Here is a 20789-nt window from a genome sequence, read left to right on the forward strand (position 1 = left end):
ACATAGGGGTGAGAAAGATGAGATTCACCTGAGCAAGCCTAAGGCTCAAACCAGCTCTTCTCCCTGCTTTTATAAAAGGACAAGGAAGGAAGGTCTATTTCCTAACACAGTGCGTAGCTTTGCACCCACGCTGTGGATAAAGTGGGTAAGAAGATTTAAAGAAAATAAAGACAGTATTAAGGGCACTTCTCTCTGCTGCAGCCACGTTTTGCTGTCCAGAGTAGCATGGATCAGATGCCCTGTAGGCAAGCAACTCTTGCCGAATCCTGAAAGAGCTCAGGAAATGCCTGACATGTCAGGAGAGCACATGGAAGGGGCAGTCGTTCTCCTCAACTGCATCTGGGTCTGAGACTGAAACTTAAAGGTCAATGACTCAAACAACTGGCCATTTGCAAAAGCGTCGGGTGATGCTAGGTCTGCACTCCCCAGCCGAAAGGGAGGAGAGTTTTTGGCTGTGGTGCTGAAACCTCCGATCTGCATAAGAACAGCCCAGCAGGTGCCGAGGGGGTGCACCGGAGGATGACAGCATCAAACCGACCTTAGTTTGGCAACTAGCTGTTTTTTTTGAGCCGGTCAAAGGAAGTTGCCAATAAGAAGCAGATCCTGCAAGGTGGGATAATGCTTTTTATCATGCCAATTTCTCCCTTACACAACTGTCTCAGGTACAACACCTCCCACCTCCGGGGGAGTATCAGGACATTCACATGTAGGCTTAAAGGTATTCATCCCTTCTGATAAGGCACAACTGACTCAACTACACTGGCATGAGAAACAGCCGTTATGCCTTAGAAGAGATCATAGACCATCAAAGACCCCTGAAGCACCCCCAGACTCATTTCTGGGCCCTCCACCAGAGGACTGCATGATCCACAGTGTTACATTAGACAGTGTAAAACTCCCCCCACCGGGGGAGGTACCTGGGTGAACCTTAACATATGTTAACTCATTGAACTTTATGCTTTGTGGGCTTCCCCCATCCTCACTGGATCGAGTGCAACTAACACTTTGACCAACAGACATCTAAATTGTAACAATCAAGTCTTGTCGCTGGATCCATGAGTGGTGGATCCACTATCTACTCTTATCCTTTCCCTCTCTTTTTCTTTCCCTTATATATTTTCTTAAGCATTGTTTTTATACTTTTATATTGTCATATTCCTAGAGATAATAACAAAAGCAGCTACATATCTCCTTTCCATTGCAACCGAACTGTTCTAAAATAAACCTGATATATATATATGTATGTATGTATATATAAACATGGGTCATTCAAAGTCATTTCATTCTAATCCCCCCAAGGGATCTATTAACAAGAATCTCTGCTACCTCTGTCTGGGGTGGGTTGTAACAGGGACCCCTGACACTTGTCTTGCACGGAGCTGCTGGGGGACATGCAATGTATCTCTCCACTGTGTTTAGAAAACCCTCCAAGGCACACAAGATTCAGGAAGAGTCTTGGCTCTTGACTCCTCTCCAGATGGCTGCAGTTTTTCTGTCCTAGCCTGGCCTAGCAAGAACGATGCTTCTTCCCCATCAGGTGACTTCTGCTCTCCCTCACCGGAATAAGAGCTCAGTTCAAAGCTGGTCCTGGCAAGTTGGTCCATCCTGTGTCCCTAGCAGAGCAGCCCCAGTCAGACCATTACAGCCCTGCCAGCACTGCCTTGGCACCACTTCAACATGCTCCCACCAGCCTCATCAACTCATGAGGTTAAATAAACACTAAATAATGTTTAGTATTTTGTGAGGAACTGCTGTTAGCAAAGTACAGTTGGCTTATCAGAGCCACTGGTGCAAACTAAAATGGCAAGAAACACAGTCAAGAATTAAGAACTAAGAAGAATAGAAAAGCCAGGCAAAGATAAGTTAAGGTCTGGTGGAGACTCTCACCCCCCAGGATAGCTTTGGTCCCCAGCCATAATGCAAGCACCTGCTTCAGACTCTTCTGACAGTTATCCTGAAGGCAGTTCGTTCTGCTGGGGCAAATCCTTGTGTTTTCTACTCACAAGTCTTTCTGTTTAATGCCTACAGATTTACATCTATGCGTATAACTTTTCATTTCTTAAGCATTTGAACACTATAGATGAAAAAGACATTTTGCTGGTAACAAGTAGACACTTTGTAGTCCAGTGAAAACATAGCTTCTAGCATCTTTCAGATGTTGTCTTCTTACAGGTTTTTACAAATAGAAATGCAAATAAAGAATCAAGGGCTAAAATGCCTTTATTCATTCTAATGCAGTGACACAGATGTGGGAAAATCTGATAGCAACAAAGTGACTACTGAGCACACATCACATGGAAGAAATCCTTAAACAAGGGCAAAAATACTAAAGCCAAGATCCAGAAGAAGGTGCTCTAGGACTCATAACCAAGGCTTGGTATTAAAATCTCAGAAATTCATGTTTTGGGGGTGGTTTAGCACCATGAACACCCTATTACGCTACTGATAACAAGAACAAACCCACATAGCCATAGTCTGAGACAGCAGCACACCCATTAGCACCTGCTGCTAGACCTTTATTGAGCTAATTATATTTCTCCTCTATTTTTTAAAACCAGCCCTTTCATAGCATTTCTGTCTGTTCTATGACAAGCCAGTCCTAACCTTTACTGTAGCCTTTTGAGGGCAGCAAATAAATAAAGGTTTTAATTTCTAGATGTTTGAGTTGCAGCAAAAAGGGAACATCTGTTGGGAAAGAGGAAGACACACTGCTTTCGTTTCACTTTAGGAGCTGATGACATACTTAGCCGCTGGATTAGCAATTAAAGAGAGCCAACTGGAATACTAATTCACATTAAAAAGGGAGCTCAGTTTCTGCTTATTCCTACTTCAGTGGATTTTTTAAAACCAAGCTTTCCATTTAGCTTTTCTCCTTCCTCAAGGGAGACACACACAATCCAGGGAGGCCAAAACCCTTGAGAACCAGCAAAGCTTTGCTCAGACCTACCCACCACCTTTGCACCCCCCTGCAGGAATAGGGCAGAGGTTTGCCATGACTCATGCCACCAGGAATTGCCAGGCTGCTGAACAGGGCTGGCACCTGACTCACTCAACACTGCACTCTTACTCTCTGAGTCTCAGAGACTGCTGAGCAGAGGCTACTTCCACAGCACCAAAGACCCGGGGTGTGTTTTTGCACCCGCTCACATTTGTTGGCCATGGAGCACAAAATCAATTAGAAAGGTGTGGGTGAAGTCTAAGTGTCTGGATCAGCAAAGTCATCATTTACCCTACTTCTACATGGTTATGCCAGAGGGAAGTAAGACCGAGTAGTAGGTGAGACTGAAGTGAGCAGAGGCTACTTCCACAGCACCAAAGACCCGGGGTGTGTTTTTGCACCCGCTCACATTTGTTGGCCATGGAGCACAAAATCAATTAGAAAGGTGTGGGTGAAGTCTAAGTGTCTGGATCAGCAAAGTCATCATTTACCCTACTTCTACATGGTTATGCCAGAGGGAAGTAAGACCGAGTAGTAGGTGAGACTGAAGACCTAATTAAAATGTCTTTTTAGCAAGGACAGGGAAAAAAACACTGGGTTGCAGTTCTCCAGAGATGACAAAGAGCTTTCTTGTTTTGTTATCTTAAAAATCAAATTTAAACCAAAATTAATCAATCTATCCATTTACATCTGAACTGATAATATTTCTCATGATGTGCTGAAAAGCAAAGCAGAGCATCACACCATACCCTCTTTACAGGATGTCTTTCAGGGCAGTAATATCAAGGGTAAGAGCCATTTAGCAGCCTACTTAATACAAATTTTCTGCCAGACAATTTCCCCAGTACCACATTATCAAAGGCACAGGATAATTGCTGTATAACAGCTGGAGCATGTCCAAAAACATTTTTAAAGCCTGGAATGATCTTGTTTAGGTTGAAAGTTGCACATTTTAGAAAGGCCTCTTCTTCTCAAGACCATTTCAGACCAAACTGACAAGAACTAAGCACCTACCTCCTGCCTTTCAACATCCATGTTCCAGACGACAATTCCTCCATCTGCTCCACAGGAGATGAGCTGCCGAGTGTGATGAGCATAGGAGAGAGACTGAACTTTATCGCTGAAAAACAAACAAGACAATTACCAACCAACCATCTATGGCTAGTACACAAGTAAGTGTAGAATATACAATAAGGCAGTACAAACCATTTGTTTGCCCATATGTTTCCTTCCCCCCTCACCGTACATGGCATCCATCAGATGCAAATCAGTCTTTGTGGTCCAGCTGGGACCAGAACAAGAGTGTTGCTCACCTTGGCAGCATCCACAAAAGCAAAGACCTGTTCTGATAACTAGTTTTGCTGCTCCTGAGATGGGAGGTCCCAGAAGCCTCAACAGAGCTGGAGCTCTGGGCCTCTCTGAAGGCATGTCTGGATGCATAAATGCAGCTCCAGTAAGGGTATTTCTTGTCAGAAAGTCAGTAATGACTTTGTTTTTGTAAATCTCTGCAAGATCTAGAAATGAAGCACTGAGGAACTATTGAAGATTTTCATTTTGTAGTAACAAGCATAGAGAGTTTAAAAAATAATACAGGATTCACTAAATTGTTCCCAAGCCCAAAGTAAGGTGGAAGATTTGGGTGCTTCTGTTTCTTCTTTTAAGGAAAAAATGACATGGGAAAAATAGTTCAGCCTAAGCCCCCAAAAATGGGCTTGGTCCTTCATTAAATAAAGAAAACCAGGCCTCATCTCAAGCTATTTACACCCTGGGAAACAAAGACCACACAACACTGTTATGGAAAAAAACAAGGTTACAAAGACACAGTAACTGACCATACTGTGACTGCAGATAATCTGCGTCATTTGGCTTTTTTTTTTGCTACCACCACTGCCCAAAGGGCTTCCCTGCTAACACATTTGCTTGTGCATATGGCTGCACCTCCAGAGGGGAATGTTTTTACAGGAGAGTTTTGGTACAACACAACCATCCTTCACAGTCCCTAGGACCAGGTCTCTATGCTGTACAGTGCCAGCCAACAGCCATGCCACAGATTAAAATCCAGCAGCTAACTTCATATTAGGAGAACTAACTTCCACAGTAATAAATCCAGCAGCAGTGCATTAGCGAGCACCACTGGCAGCACATAAGGGTGATCTGGGAATTTCAGTGAGAGCTCTGCAGTGCTCTGAAATCCCAGAGGCATCCAAATCACTCAGCAGAGTGCAGCATCACTCAAAAGGAATTCGTGAATATGTAAGAAACTGTTGAACCAATAGCACTATGGGATTTTGCCTCTCCAGACTTGAATCTGGCACAGAAGTCCCACATATATGTAGTCCCAATACTCTGAAACTAAATTCTTGTACTGCCAGTGTTAAAAGATGAGGAGGTCATTGCAACTAGAGCCATTCTGATCTACAGTCCACGCCCAGCACGGGCTTACCCTACTTCCAAAAGGCATCTACTATCCTACCCAAATGTATATTCAAAGACAAAGCCTCTTTGCATTGAGGAGACATGAAGGTTCCTATGGGAAAGGCACATTACTTAGAGTTCAGGCTGCAGGTAAAGCGGCATGGAAAGTTAGCGTGGAGGGAAAGGGACTAATTGTCCAAGCCCGATGCTCCCTCTAGGGGAAGTAAAGACCTCGACACCTAAAAAGCGAGAATTTCTCTGCAGCTGGTCTCCTTGAGGACCCTCCTCTTTCCAACAAAGGCGCTGGTTCGGGCATAACACATTCAGAACTACAGGTGTTGTGCTTTCCTTCACCACCCTCTGCAGACTCTCAAACCAGCCTGTGGGCCCAACACTGAAAAACTTACTATAAGCAAATTATTCCTGTTGTATATGAAACAGGGAGTCACATATACAAGTTTGAGGCTTGTGAAGACTATAACCTTTGGGCTGTTTGTTTCTAGATGTGGCTTCTGACTTTAATTTTTCTCCCATAAAATCAGGAGGAAGGGCTTTGAACATACTTATGTCCTTGCAGCTCGATAGCTGTTCCTTTTCTTCCTCCAATATCCCACATTATAATGGAATGATCAGAACTGCCTGAGAATAAAACTCGATGTATTGGGTCCCAACAGAGAGCAGTGACACCACCTGCAATAGGAGTGCACACAACAGTAATTTTATTACAGAAATTGGAAGACCAGAATGTAGCTAAATATAAAGGTACAGCAAAAACAGCTCGATAGCTGTTCCTTTTCTTCCTCCAATATCCCACATTATAATGGAATGATCAGAACTGCCTGAGAATAAAACTCGATGTATTGGGTCCCAACAGAGAGCAGTGACACCACCTGCAATAGGAGTGCACACAACAGTAATTTTATTACAGAAATTGGAAGACCAGAATGTAGCTAAATATAAAGGTACAGCAAAAAAAAAAAGGCCATGCAGCCAATTGTAGTGGAAAATTAACAGTCTACAAAACCTACTGAAACTCCATCCAGCTCTTCTGTGGGCAGAAGGCTCCACTGCCACTTCCACAGGTGAATCCACTGAGCAGTAAAATATGGTAGAAGGGTGGTCACAGTGTGACTACACAGATTTTCATCTCCATGATTTCCAGGAAATTAAAAGAAAACCAAATGTGGAATATTACTGGCATCTTCTCAATACCCTAGCACAAGGATTGAACTACCATGTGCTATCTTATAATTGAGCTATTAGCATTTAGTCAAATAGGAGGGATATGGGGAGAAAATGCTGCAGAATGACCACCATTTCTTCTGTTAGATGGCAGGATCATATCTAGGGTTGCTCTTTTTAAAGTGTGGTGGGGCACAAGTCCCAGCAATGAAACAAGCAATTTCTGCCTCCAAGATGTACCTATTCCACTAGGGAAAAAGTGTCTACCAATACAGGTCTCTCCTCTAGGAGCATCCTTTCTTCCCCAAGAACTACTACAACTTGTTCTAGTCTCACTCTGCTTTACTTAGCAGCTACCGATTGTGGTGTTTTCTGTGTTCTGCTCAGAGCTCTGATCACTCTTGTTTTTACCAATACAGCTTCCCTGGACTGCTGTGATAGTTTAAGGTCTATGTCCCTTCCATGCTATGCACTAACACAAGTCATCCTAGTGTTTCACGGGTGAGTCACACCACCATGATGCTGAGCAGAGATGAAGAACCAGATTGGGTCTCCTCCTGAAGCCTTACCTGTGTGTCCCTTAAATGTCGTAACAAGGCTGCAGGACTCTTGTTCTAGTTTGAGGATGGTCACTTGCCCAGAGTGATCACCAACAAACACATGCCGGGTTTCCACATCAAATCTGATGGATAAATGCTGAGGAAAATACATTGTTTATACAAGCTCTGCATTCCTGTCATGATTTGCTCATTTTTTTAACATGAGTATACTGCAACCTCGTGAACAGTGCTCCAGACTCAAGGAGGTATTCAGAGTGTACTTTTAGGCACCCAAGCTCATACCTGTTTTTATTAATAGTGAAGTATCCCTGAGTAAATCAAAGAGTGAGAAAAAAAATTAGACTGTTCCAAAGGACACAATTTGTGTTTTTGTTATGAAATACCTTTGAAGTAGCCCTTCACCATGAACATAGGAGTCATCCCCTCAGTCTCTGTAACTTAGGTGCTAGAGATGGATGGTATCCACTCTCTCCCTTCCCACACTTGTATAAAACAACTATTAGTAATTTTCTGCTTGTATTAGGTTTGTGTGTCAAGGTTTTGGTAGTGTGTGTGGGGTATTTGGGGTGGCTTCTGTGAGAAGCCACCAGAAGCTTCCTCCATGTCTGACAAAGCCCAAGCCAGCAGGCTCCAAGATGGACCAACTGCTGGCAAAGGCTGAGCTCAGTAGTGACAGTGGCAGCAGATTTAAGAAGGGGGAGGAACTTCACGTGGCAAAAAGAGTGAGAATATGTGACAGACACAACCCTCCCTGCATACACCAAGGTCAGTGAAGAAGGAGGGGGAGGAGGTGCTCCAGACACTAGAGTAGATATTAACCTACAGCCCATGGTGAAGCAGGCTGTCCCCCTGCAGCCTGTGAGGGTCCACAGTGGAGCAGATATTCACTTGTAGCTCATGGATGACCCCATGCCAAAGCAGGGTGGATGCTCAAAAGAGGCTGTGACCTCCATGGGAAGCCTGCACTGGAGCGGGCTCCTGGCAGAACAGAGGAGCCCACACTGGAGCAGGTTTGCTGTCAGCACTTGTGACCCTGTGGGAACCCATGCTGGAGTAGTCTGCTCCTGAAGGACTGTGGCCCATGGAAGGAATACATGCTGAAGCAGGGCAAGAGTGTGAGGAGTCCTCCCTCTGAGGAAGAAGGTGCAGCAGAGACAACATGCAGTCAACCAACTGCAGCCTCCAGGAGGCAGAGCAAATCGGGAGTTGAGTCCAGGCAGGAAGAAAGGAGGAGTGGGGGGAAGGTGTTTTTAAGATTTGTTTTTATTTCTCATTACCCTACTCTGATTTGATTGGTAATAAATTAAACTAATTCCCCAAAGTCGAGCCTGTTTTGCCTGTGACAGTAACCGGTAAGTGATCTCTGCCCTTATCTCAGCCTTTTGTTTTCTGTCCCCTGCCCAGCTGAGGAGGAGAATGACAGAGCAGCTTTGGTGGACACCTGCATTCAGCCAGGGTCAACCCACCACAATACTTCTTCATAATAGTCATGTTTCTGAATAAAACAAAAGTATTGTTTTATATCATATTTGTCAACTACATAAAGTGCTCCACATGTTGTACTCTAAACCATTCAACCACTTACTAGAACCACCTAACTGGACAGATGCTGACCTCTTAATCCAAATTAATTCCACATTCAGAGTCCATACTGGATATTTAAGGAACAACTGCTTTTAGCACTCCATAAGAGCAGTGTTATTTAAGGATCATGGGCTTTAAGCACACGGGACATTGGAGAAAAAAAATCCCAAAATATGTTCCTGCTTCTGCCAAATATTGGTGCAATATTTGTCAATGATTCTTTCTTCCCCTGCCCTCTACCATCATGGTCTGATGACCCAACTTAAAGTATCCTCCAAAAGTTTTAATCACTTGAAATGATAAGTTCTCTAGAGAGATTTAGGGAATACAGGGCAGATTCTAGCATCATGCTTTCAAAAATATTTATAATTTAATTAAAAATTAAGCCCAGTCTTTATGTCATTTAGATTGGCTGAGTGACCAGATGATATAAAGCAAGTCCATATTCAAACAGGAATTTTGAGTCAGTTTCACTTCTCATGAATTAGCAAAACACACACCATCTATACCACATACCCTCCAGGGCATTGAAAAGTCTGTCTATGCTAACCCATGTTTTCAGCCTAAGAGCTCATACTTTTCCACTTCCCTTTTCATTTGCAATAAAGCTGAATTAATATTTCTTTTATTATCAGGCAGCTGGGGCACTCTAGGTGAACAAGCTACTTGAGTGCCATTTCTTGAGTCATTTACTCTTTAGTTAACCCAAATTCCCAATACATAGTGTGCAGTTCCAGAGTGAAGGACAAATGCTCATTATTTTATATTAAAGTCATTCAATTTTTACCATGCATACACACACAGGCACTCTGACCTGATCACCAACCTACTTTGCTACCATTAATTCTCTGAAGAAAGCGTGCACTATGTGTTCAAATGAAGGCCCTATCCATATTTATGACAACAGCAGACCACAATAGGTTGCAGATCGTCCATTGTGGTGCTCAAAAATGCTTAGACCTAAATATGCCACAACGTATTAAAGAGACAAAGGAAAGAGAACAGGCAGTTTTTTTAATTGGCTTTAAATAACAGTTTCTCTCACAAAGCACTGAATCTATACAGGGCACAAAATTTGGAGAACAACTAGACAAACTAAAAGTGCTGTTTGAGTGCCAAAGAGCAGAAATAAAACTGAGAGCTCAGCAAAGGATACTGCAGGCCACAGGCGCCTGCGCTGGTGCGGTACCCTCCAAGCCGCTGGCCGCTCTCTGAACAGTGCCATGTGAAGTGTTTGTCGTGTCCAGTGCTTAACACCCACTCCATCTCCAGGACAAACAGAATCATGATGACCCTGCTTTGATGAGCTGAAAGTTAAGCAGAGATAGATGATCACATTACACAGAAGAACACGGGGGCAGAAGACCACTGCTAATACCAACTGCACCCAACTCCTCTGCTCACCCTGCCCTACAGAAGCATCTGGTGTTTAATAATCCTGTTGACATTGGCTACCATACAAGCTTGTAAGGTCCCTGCTCTGCATGTTCAGTGTTTGCATGAGAAAGAGTGGAAGCAGAAGGTATTTCCTTCCACGCCTGTTGCAGCCATGTATCTTCTACAGTAGCACAAGTCGTCCTTCCATCGTTATATCCTCACCAACAAAGCTGCCATTGTGGAATGGACTTAGGACTCCACTTAAACGTCTTTTGAGGTGGTTTTATGACAGCAGTGCAGATGCCTACACTGTCACTCATCCTGCTGAGAAGTCTGGAGGATCTGGACTGTGGTACCCCAGCAGAACAATGAGTTACAGCACAGGCACAATGCTGTACCAAAAGGAAGTTTCAGCATTGCATGTAAACCAGCTAGAAAGGTTATTGGAATAAAAGAAAAGAAAAATATCACAGCTGTGGTAGATGAATAAAACAGCTGAAGGAATAAATTTCTACTGCTATCAAAATAAAGCCATCAAAAGCTTTTCATTAAAACTGGGGAACACATGCTTGTACAGACACTTTTTTTCTATGAATGACCAGTGGACTTGGTTGTGAAGTGCTGATTGAGCTGACTTTTTAATAAAACAAGTGGCTGGAAAGACATGCAGAACTATTCCCAGCTGTAACTTAACAGTGAATGCTATAATCCTCCTTCTAAGGCCCTACTGGTTTATCATTGTTTTGAGACCCAGCAACATCTGCTGCACAAAACGGGCTGCTTGTATTTGTGCAAAAGCTGACACAAAAAAAAGATTAAATATCCATGAAAGCTTAGACACCAGCCTCAAGCTTCCATTGGAAACATAGAGAAATTCCTCAGAACAGTATGGGAAGATTGCAGTCTGCCCTATATAAATACGCAGCACAAATGAGCTGTGTTCAAACACTATGAGGAAGAACTAGCTGTAGCCAAGAGGGGGCTTACACAAGTCAGCACTTGTCCTGATCCACACTGCTTTTTTAGACCAAGAACCCCTGAGGAGAAAAGTCAATAGATGCATTGCACAAGTTGCCCATAACTGTGATTGGGAGATAGACCAGTTTACAGTGTCAGATATGAACTGTGCCCAGATGCTTTCACCCTTGCCCATAGCAGAGCTTGGATTTTGGCTCCTATTTCTACACACTTTTAAATTCCAGATAGAAGGATGGCGACAACCTGGGAGTCACTTGAGCTCTTTCAAATAGATACTATCTCCTCTCCATCCTTGATTTCTCTGGGAAGAAATTCAGTGACCCCATGGATGTCTCATGCTTGTCTTTACCTATCTGTTGGTCTCTCCAGGAGCACCTGTACTAGCTGATGCAGTGGTGCAGAGGATCATGATGAGATGCACGCTGCTACAAGCACCTGATGGACTCCTAAACATGTCCCAGGAGCTTGTGTGCCTCAGCAATGCCATAGACAGATCCAAGCACTTCCACAGGATGTGCAAAGCTGGCTGAGATCAGACTGTTCAAGGCCTGTCCAGGAATGTTTTCTCAGCAAACGCTACTGCCAGTGACAGTTTCCCATGGCTTGAATTGGTTGTGAGGATAGCTGACATCACCCAACTCTTCCAAATCCCCTCCTATGTCCTAAAACTTGTTCTAAAAGGCAGGGCTTGTACCTTTTTCTTGAAGTACTGTCTGGGGATTCTAAGGCATTCACAGGCAAGAAAGGAGTAGACATTAAAGAAGTGTACTTGCCAAAAGGTGGAAGGGGTGTACATGATAGCTTTGCTTATCCTCTCTCCCCAAAAAGAGCTTTCAGTTCAGCACTCTGTTGTCCACCTGCACATATTAGCTGGTGCCACTACACATATGCTGATGGCAGAAATACCTGAACCAAGTGGAAGAGCACAGTGGAGATCATCTAAGTCAGGAAGGAAAGAGAAGACAAATGCAAATAGAAAGTCACTTGTCATTAAGAGGGAATTTGACTCATATAAGGCTTAAAGAAGCAAAATGTCAAAAGGCTGGAACCTGAGAGCAGAGTAAGGAAGAGGTCTGGGCTCTAGGATTAATACAGGTTCAGGGTCTTGAAGCAGCAAATGAAAAGATGGTCCTTCATCCATGAAAGGTTTGTGTGCAGAAGAAAATGTGGAATAAACAATTCCAAAGCTGCTCATTTGCAGCAACAGCAGGATGGAGATGGGGGAATGGAAGGTGAATGTGGTCACAGGACAGAAAAAGCCTCAACAAGCACCAGGCAAGAGCAGATCCATGTAAGCCAGCATGTGAAGGGAGCCATTTGTGGGGAAAGATTATGCTGCACAGAAGGTAGGGAAGCAGCAGAGAGGAGAAGGGAGCAGGTCCATCTGCAGCTGGAGGGCAGGAGGGAGCAGGGGGACTGCTCTCCTGCTATGAGAAAGCAGCAGTGAGCACTGTGCAAAGAGCAGGTTGGAGAGAGGATGGAAAGACCTAGAGAAACGAAGCTGCAGCCAGAAGGTGCATGTTGAGATGTCAGCACAGGGAAAAGGAAGGTCTGCACAGTGTGTAAAGGTAAAGGTCTGAGAAGCACAGCTAGTGCATTGGCCACACTCAGTGTAGGGCAAGAAGCTGTGCTGAGGGGTTACAACAGTAAAAAGCATCAGCAGACACCAAAAGAGAGGTGGAAATCACCAGTAAGGAAAAAAAAGGCAAAAAAAGCTTAGCATATGCAAGAAAAGCACAAGCAAAGAGGTTGTGCATAGGGGAAAGCAGAAGTAAGGGCATGACATGAGCTGACCTGAAAACAAGGGTGCAGGGGGACACTCCCGAAACAAGTAGGCTGCAGAAAGCCTGGAGCAGAAGCAGGTCTACAAATCTGGCTAGGCAGAAAAGGTGTGTGTTAAATAAATAAATAAATAAATAAACAAAATCAGGAGCTGTTACATTATTCAGAGGGGGCATGGACTCAAAATGTGGCCCCTGGCAAGACAGTGCAGTTGCAAGAAGCAGGGTAGGAAGGGCTGTGCAGAGTGAGAGGCAGAAAGTGCCATGTGGCTGGACCCGCCTGTGTGGGGCTGCAGGGGGCTGAGGGGACTGGAAGCCAAGGCTGCTGAGGGGCCAGGAGGGTTTTTTCAACACCCATAGTATTGCAGGAATATGAGCAGAGCTGCAAGGGGAAAGAGCGGAGGTTGCCTGTGCCTTCAGCTGGTGCTGTGGCTGATGAAGAGGGGATGGTGATGGTTATGAGTGACCAACACAGAATGAAAAGTTTAATTTCCCAGAGCAACCCGAACAGCACTGTTCAAATGCTTACACTGCCCCTCCTCACACAAGGGAGGGAGTGAGTGCCCAGAGTTCTGACTCACACTGTGTCACATCCCCAATCTCTATGTTTAGATCCCTTTCAAGAAATAAGATTTCACAACTCCAGACATAGTGTTGCAGCAAGACCTCCATAGAGCATGTTCAGCCACATACACTGCCAATGCCAGGCTGCCATACGTCACTGGACCTGGCTGCAGACCCCTGCCAAGACCAAAGCACAGCCTATGCATGTGCTGTCATTCTCTGTCACTAGCAGATCATTTGGCACACATTCATGGCCTTTCAAGATACGATTAATATTCTTTAATCACTATAGCAGCTTCACCTACTCATAACAACACTTTGTTTCAGGAGAAATCAATAGTCCACCAGTCAGTGGACAAGATGTTACTTTTAAGAGCACTGTTGAACATGCACAAAGCTAGGACATACAAACCAGCCAGCATGGCTGAGGTGAAGCCCCTCAGTAGGCTAAATAAAATGATTTAGTCCCCCTAAAATATTTATAAGGAATATTTATAAAGGTCTTATTTGAAAACTTTAAGCAAAACCAAAACTTTTTTAAAGTAAGGCTTTTAACAAACAAACAAACCACTAGAAGACCACCATACCCAACAGCCACCTGTTCCTTTTTAATTATGTTGTTTCTTGTCCCAAGGTCTTACCAAGATGCTTATGCCAACCCCTATACCTCAGTAGGGCCATAAGAGGAAGGTGCACTATAAGGGTGGGATCATGCAGGGTAGTCCTCCCAGATCATGTGAGGAAGATCCACCTCTGTTGGGTCATAATATGTCTACCCAAAAGTCTACAAAGCCCTTCCCTGCATATTCTCCCAGAAGGAATGGTGAAAACAGGGCTCTTTCTTCTTGCTGTGTCCTAGCAGCATCACCAGACTCTGGTCTCAGTGAAGCCTCCAAGAAGCAAATGTAGCAAGAGGAGTATCAAAGTGCCTAACACTGTGTGGACCTATGGAACTGCAGGAAACTGATTGACAACAGCTCACAGAGCATCTCACTTTTGCAATGTTTCCCCAGCACCCTGGACCTCCAGTATCTTCCTATCCAAAGGCCTCCACCAATGCTCTGCAGCACATTTGGCACACTGCAGCAGAAGGACATGAGAACAGCTTTCATTTTACTCCTTTTTTTTTTAATTTTATGAGGAGTGTTCCCCAGACATTCAGTGGGCTGTCACAACCAACTGGCTTTTCTGCCATGCTGCCAAGACACCCATTCCTCTCTTCAAAATTTTCAGCATCTTCCCTTGAGGAGCTCATCAAGAAAGCTGCTCTCATGTGCATGCTGTTCTGCATATGCAGACAAAAAAAATTTCAGCTCACCCTCTTCAGTGCAAAACCCCTTAAATATGAAACCTTGGTGTATCAAACTTTGGTGACTGCAGAGCAATCTCAAATTTGGATACTAAAGACCTGTACAGTCAGACTGCAGCAATCTTATTTAAGATTCACATATATATGTATTTTATCATCACTGGATAATTTTCTTCAGTTTTTACAAGCTAAGAAAAAAGGCAGGCATTCTAGCTTAATTTTACAACACACCAGATATTCATGAAACAGCTGAAATGACACAGTCACATGTTAGCTGTGCTCTGCAAAAATCAAGATTCTCTTCATACCTTAAAATCTAAATGTTACAAAGTGATCTTCAGGGCCTCCATTTAGAGATTTAAATTATCCTCTCAATCTTTCAAGGTATAAAACTCAAAATATATGAGTAAGTACATTCTTTAAAATGTATGTGAGAAATCTTAAGCTAATATGTCAGAGTCTTCTATAAAGAAACATAATGCTGAGTATATAATATGCTATGACATCATATAATATACCACCTCTTAGTCTAGACTAACAACAAAAAAAAGGTAAGAATAAATTGTCACATGTATTTGTTACTTTTCTAAGAATACCTGTCCAAAGCAGAGTGTCCCTTAGAGGCTTGACAAGGATAAATAACTAGGTTTCTGCAAACATCACATTAGTGAATACCAGAGTCTAATTAGAAAATATATGGATTAGCATTTCTTGTCCTTTTACTATGAGAGGTATTCACTGATAATCTTGAGATTATTTGAACCAACAGTTACTGAAATGTAACCAGACTAACCCCAAAGTCCTGAATGCCTCAGCCCTAAAAGACAGGTGAGTTTCCTTAGTTATTTCAGTAGATACACTGGATTACTAAAGACTGAAACTTAAAACTCCTTTTCCACAAATATTGTCTGAATTTTAGTCAGTTTGCTGTCAAGTCAGATTCCAAAGGAACATCTAAAAAAGCTAATTGAAAAGTGTTGTAATCTCAGAACAAGATACCTATTGATAAAAATACATTAGTTAAAAAAAAAATAAATCTATCCCTGCACAGAAGACTTCTTTCCATTCACACTTGTTAAGAGAACATTAACAAAAATTAATGATAATACAAACCAATTAACACGGATCATGGTTCTTACCCTGGTAACTTTTCACTAGTGTCATCTTGTTGTAATCTTCTGATAAAATGAATTCCTGAGGGAGGGGAAAGAAAAAAAAACAAAAGAAAGAGTGCTTAGAGATGAAAACAGTCTCAAACACTTTACATTTGAAATCTTCAACAGAACTTCAATAGGTAAGCTCTCCCTTCTTCACAGCCACAGCCCTGTCTATACTTAGGCTAATTTTGAGTACCTCCATATAAAAACCTATATTATTTCACTTTTTAAAACTGCCTAAGAAACAACATCACAAGCACTTCTGAACAGAATGGATGAAAGAGGAACTATTAAAAAAAAGAAGTCAAAAGAGCTGACAGAAATGGCTGGCTATGAGCTGAGGTGCCAAAAAACGAGGAACCTGAGACCTGGCAAACACCTATTGCTCAGGACTGCCTGGGCAGAAACCTGTATGTGTGCATAGCTATGTGTGCCCGTGCGTGCATTAGTGTATATACATGTATTCATGGGTGTACATATACTACACCCCAACCTGAACACTCAATAAACCCAATATACATATGTCAGAGACCCTTGAAGTTGCTGGGTCCAGAGCAGGTACCAGTGATCCGTGACAGGAATGGAATAAATTTCAGGTTTCTGTCAAAAAGCCTCTCAGTGCTTCAGACAAACAGAAACCCAGAATTTTTCCCACCGTGATTTTATTACACTATTAGTTAATATTTATTCTGCTACCTCACAAGTAGATATTTTTGCATTGCTACTGCTTCGTTGTGGCTATCAAGCAGCTGTGTGTGGGGTGGAGAGTGGCTTAGCACAGGCAGTGTCTGCCTGGGGAGAGATGAGTGATGTGAGCCCAGCTAGGCTCTCTGTTGAAGCCAAGGAAGAGCACACCTATGGAAGGAGACAGGCTCTGCAGTCCTGCTGCCTTGGTGCTGCTAGTTGATAACCAATATGGCTTTAGCATGGGGAAATGATGAAAGCAGCAGCTAAGAGTCTGCATGGCAACCTTGGGTCCTGAAAAAACCCCATGAGGTTAAACTGACTGAGCACCTGGGTGTTCCTGGTGATCATTTTGAACAGGAGAGTTCCTCAAAACTAGACAAATAGAATGGCCACAACAAAACTCCTGCAGCATCTTTCTGGAGGATACACCCAAGTGAAGGGCAAGCTCTCTGACACCGCTGTGTGAATTAGCTTTCAGACATGTGTACATGACATACTCAGAGAAACACAAAGAAAAACCAAAGAGTGTAGAAACACATCATATTAAAAATTTACAACAAACTACATAGAAACTCCTTGAGCTAATCTACCTAGAGGACACAAGAAGTAAAACCTAACTCATTTAACCTGAAATAAGGCAGAAAAATAAAATTAAAATTACAAACACAAGAAAAGCTAAATTAAAAAAAAACACAGTTGTAAAATGTTCTGTATAAGCACTGCCAAAAGCACTGTGTAACAGTAGAGAACACTAGACTTCAGGAGCCTACAGACTATATTTAAAGCAAACCAAATATATATGCAAAGGAGTGCAAGACATTCTAATAACAAAAAAAATCAGTATTTACCCCAAGTTTTCAAACCAGAATTTTTTAAAAAAGAAAGTAATTCTTCATTTTTTGTGGGGTCACTGCAGGTAATCTGCATGGTTTTCCAGCATCAGAATTATGCTAACGCATCATATCTACCACTTGGCACCAAGGCAGAGAGGTTACGATACTCATCTGTGGAACACTTGCACATCCCATCTTACAGGAAAACAACTGTGAGTGATTTGAGGAACATATGTATTCTGCTCTCTAGGTATCTGTTAATAAATCTGTTATAAATATGTTCTCTTAAATTGCTCTACTTCACTTCTTAATCTCCCATTAGCTTTCTCCTGACAGCTAGGGACTGTGGGGAGTGTTATTTAAACAGCAGTAACAAATCAATTAAGTCAGCTGGATTTCTCTACCTGGGTCACCTTAACTCCACAAACCACAGAAAGTTAAAAATCTGCTCTACCTCCCCAGCTACCTACAGGGGAAATTGTTTTCATTAACCATTGCCTGAAAAATACTAAACTACCATATGAAATGCTTCATACAAAGCTTATTTGAAACAGAACCCTTTGCTGTGAATGATAACTTTCTGTTATTGTCACCTAAAGAGAAGTGGCTTTAATTGCTGCAACACATGGTGGGAGAACATGTCTGCCTTTCACAGCAATTTGGCTGTCCCTGACTTTGACTGCTGTGGCACACAGATGCCTATGACTTCAGGTGGGATGTAGAGTGTGGTTTGCATTCTCACTCTTCCTTGTATTTTTCCTCTAATAAATTTGATGTGACGTTTCTGTCATGTGATGCAAACAGTCTCACAGTTTCAGTGGAAGACTGAAAAGGCTTTTCAATCTCTCCACTATAATACAGTGAGTCAAACACAAGTGCAGTTTGTAAGGTTTATCCAAGTATTGATTAGCACTGTGTGCTTTAATACAAAACATAGCTAAGTACCATTAATACACTGCTCCATCCAAAATACAAGATAAACACTGTTCCAATTAACCTAAATACTAGAGATAATTCCCCCCAAAGACTTCTTGCTTATCATTTCCTTCTCTGAAAGCATATTATAATTTGTGATGTATTTTCTTGTTTTTCATTTTCTAATCTTTCTGCAGGTCTTTTACTCCCTGCTCCCCTTTACATGCTCACGTGTTCTCCCATTGCACACTTATTGCCCTCTCCCTCTCAAGCCCAAATATACGAGCTGCACCACTAGACAGGTATTTTAGCACGGGGCACCTTGCTCAAGAAGTTAATCCCCAACTGCACATACATTGTGTCATCTGCACTGCAAAACCACTGACTACATCTCTTTAACATTGTACCAGCAGAAACTGGTTTTTTTTCATCCTTACCTACGTGGGTATTGTACTCCTCAGAGCTGCTGACTCTCAGTTCTCATTAGGCAGCTTTTTAGCTCCTCTTAATGAGCTAGAAAAGCCAGGGTCACCCACATAGCTCAGACGGTTCTTGTTAACAGAACAGAGAAAGATTTCTGAGTCCTGTGCAAGCCCATTTGTACAGGAGGGGCTGGGATACATCAAAGCACTCAGGATGGCAAAACCAAACCCCTTCCTTGCAGGATTAAATACGTTTTCTGATGAGATTGCTCTCTGCCCTTCAGAGGTCGTTCTGGAGCTGCTTTACTTTTTTTTTTTAACCATACTTCAAATGTTAGTGCTCAGTCTTGCCTGTTCCAGGTAAGCTTATTATTTCAACAGTGACTTGGTACCATGAAAGTGTTCACAAAGCACAAAGAAGTCTTGAAAAGACAACTTGTCCACAGATGTACAAAGACTCAACTATTGCTTCATGTAGCACAACTCCCACACACCCACCACAAACTTCTCTTCAGCATAAGACCTCTATAAATCCTCATCCTTGAAATAGTATCAGCATCTTGTTTCAAATGATTCAGAGACTTAGGCATGGGACTGGCTGACATGGTCCAGGGTCTAAAGAAGACCTATGCCCCACCAGAGCTTCAGGTGGATGCCACCTGATGTATCCCCAAAAAAAGAGAACTCTGCTTAAGCAACTGAATCCATTTCTGACAGTTAATAATCTTTATATATTAGTTATGTGTTACCCATTCACAACCTAGTTCCCATCCCAGGGAATTTACAGTCTGTTCTCTGATAGATGATGCCATTTTGGCAGCACACTATGAATCTCCTTAAAGGCTTGACTTTATCCTGTTAACACAAGTGACCTACTGCACTCTCATGTCTTTCAGAGAACAACAAACCTGCTTTTGAAATGAGAGAGAATGAAGACTCTTAAATCTACTGTCAGACCCTACACCTGTATCTGCTAAAAAAGAAAAGGCTCCACAAATAATTAGAGCATCTTCACTTTATAAAGTACAAAACCTGAGAGAGGACAGAAACTATCACATCATTCTCTTGAAGGAGAAAATACTCAACTTCCCACAATGCAGAGGGGAAGGGTGTACATCAGCAGGTAGAGCAGGACTCAGTCTAAGGTATTCAAAGTGCTGTTTATGGCCAAATCTATAGACAGCTACAAGATCAGATGAGGTGAAGGATGAATTTATCTTAAGAAGCACCACCCCCAAGGAAGAATTCTGAAGGAGTTATTCTGGTGTCCTCTTGGCTCTGCTCAGAATGTGTAACAGCTCATATAGACACAAACATGGTCAGCAAAAAGGTTAATTTAATGCAGCTTCAGCTACCTAGAAACTAAATCACTTATTTCAATCTCCTCAGAAATGAAGAGAGAACTGATGCCATTTTATAACAGTTTCTAGAGTAAGTAACATGGGCATATCCAAAGGCAATTCACCTCTCCTCTGTGGGTTGCAGAATCTAATGATTAACTTTATCTAGGAAACTAGCTTTCAGAAGGATGAAATGAGGTGAGGAGTCTCATCTTGGCAATAGAAGTCTCCTCTCTATTGCAAGTAATAGACCTTTCCTTGGTTTCTTCTTGTTGTGGTATTTTGAGAGTCTTGTGCCCATTAGAGCATGTTTTTCTCCACTTCAGAGCAAGGAATTTATGTCCACAATAAAGTATTTTGGCTTCCAAAAGGGACCTCAAGCAGTCCCTGAGATGCCATTTCTTCTCAAAAAAACAGTTTGCAAAGTGTAAAAAAAAAAATCAGATGGCAAAGTTCTTTTTTTACATTAGGTACCACCACTCTTCAAGCAAGATGCTAGAAAATCTTTCACTCAAGAAAAAGGTGTACTGTGCTGCACAGATGTTTGCACAGCCCTTCATGTTGAGAAGTTACAAAAACAATCTCTTCCTCTCCATAGAAGCAAAACCTGTAGCCCTGTTTCACAAGAAAGGTGGCCGTGGCCATACAAGCTCACCTCACGGTGACTTTACTGGAACATCTATGATGATAGAATTGCTGCCCATCCTCAAAATGCACACAGGCATTTCATAGAATCATAGAATTTTA

General features: G+C 42.5%; 1 protein-coding gene across 1 annotated transcript in view; it reads right to left on the reverse strand.

Annotated features, from left to right (window-relative positions):
* WDFY2 (WD repeat and FYVE domain containing 2) overlaps positions 1 to 15881 on the reverse strand; it is a 20327-nt gene extending 4446 nt beyond the window's left edge. Inside the window, exons 1-5 of the mRNA XM_009081050.1 lie at positions 15828 to 15881; positions 9836 to 9986; positions 7105 to 7217; positions 5917 to 6043; positions 3953 to 4058 (exon numbers count right to left, since the gene is read on the reverse strand). Of these exons, the coding sequence (XP_009079298.1) occupies positions 3953 to 4058; positions 5917 to 6043; positions 7105 to 7217; positions 9836 to 9986; positions 15828 to 15852 (522 nt within the window). The 5' untranslated portion in view covers positions 15853 to 15881. The remainder of the gene's footprint in view (positions 1 to 3952; positions 4059 to 5916; positions 6044 to 7104; positions 7218 to 9835; positions 9987 to 15827) is intronic.
* Between the last annotated feature and the right edge of the window lie 4908 nt (positions 15882 to 20789).

This window comes from Acanthisitta chloris, unplaced genomic scaffold (genome assembly GCF_000695815.1).
Source record: "Acanthisitta chloris isolate BGI_N310 unplaced genomic scaffold, ASM69581v1 scaffold4838, whole genome shotgun sequence".
Lineage (NCBI taxonomy): Eukaryota > Metazoa > Chordata > Aves > Passeriformes > Acanthisittidae > Acanthisitta > Acanthisitta chloris.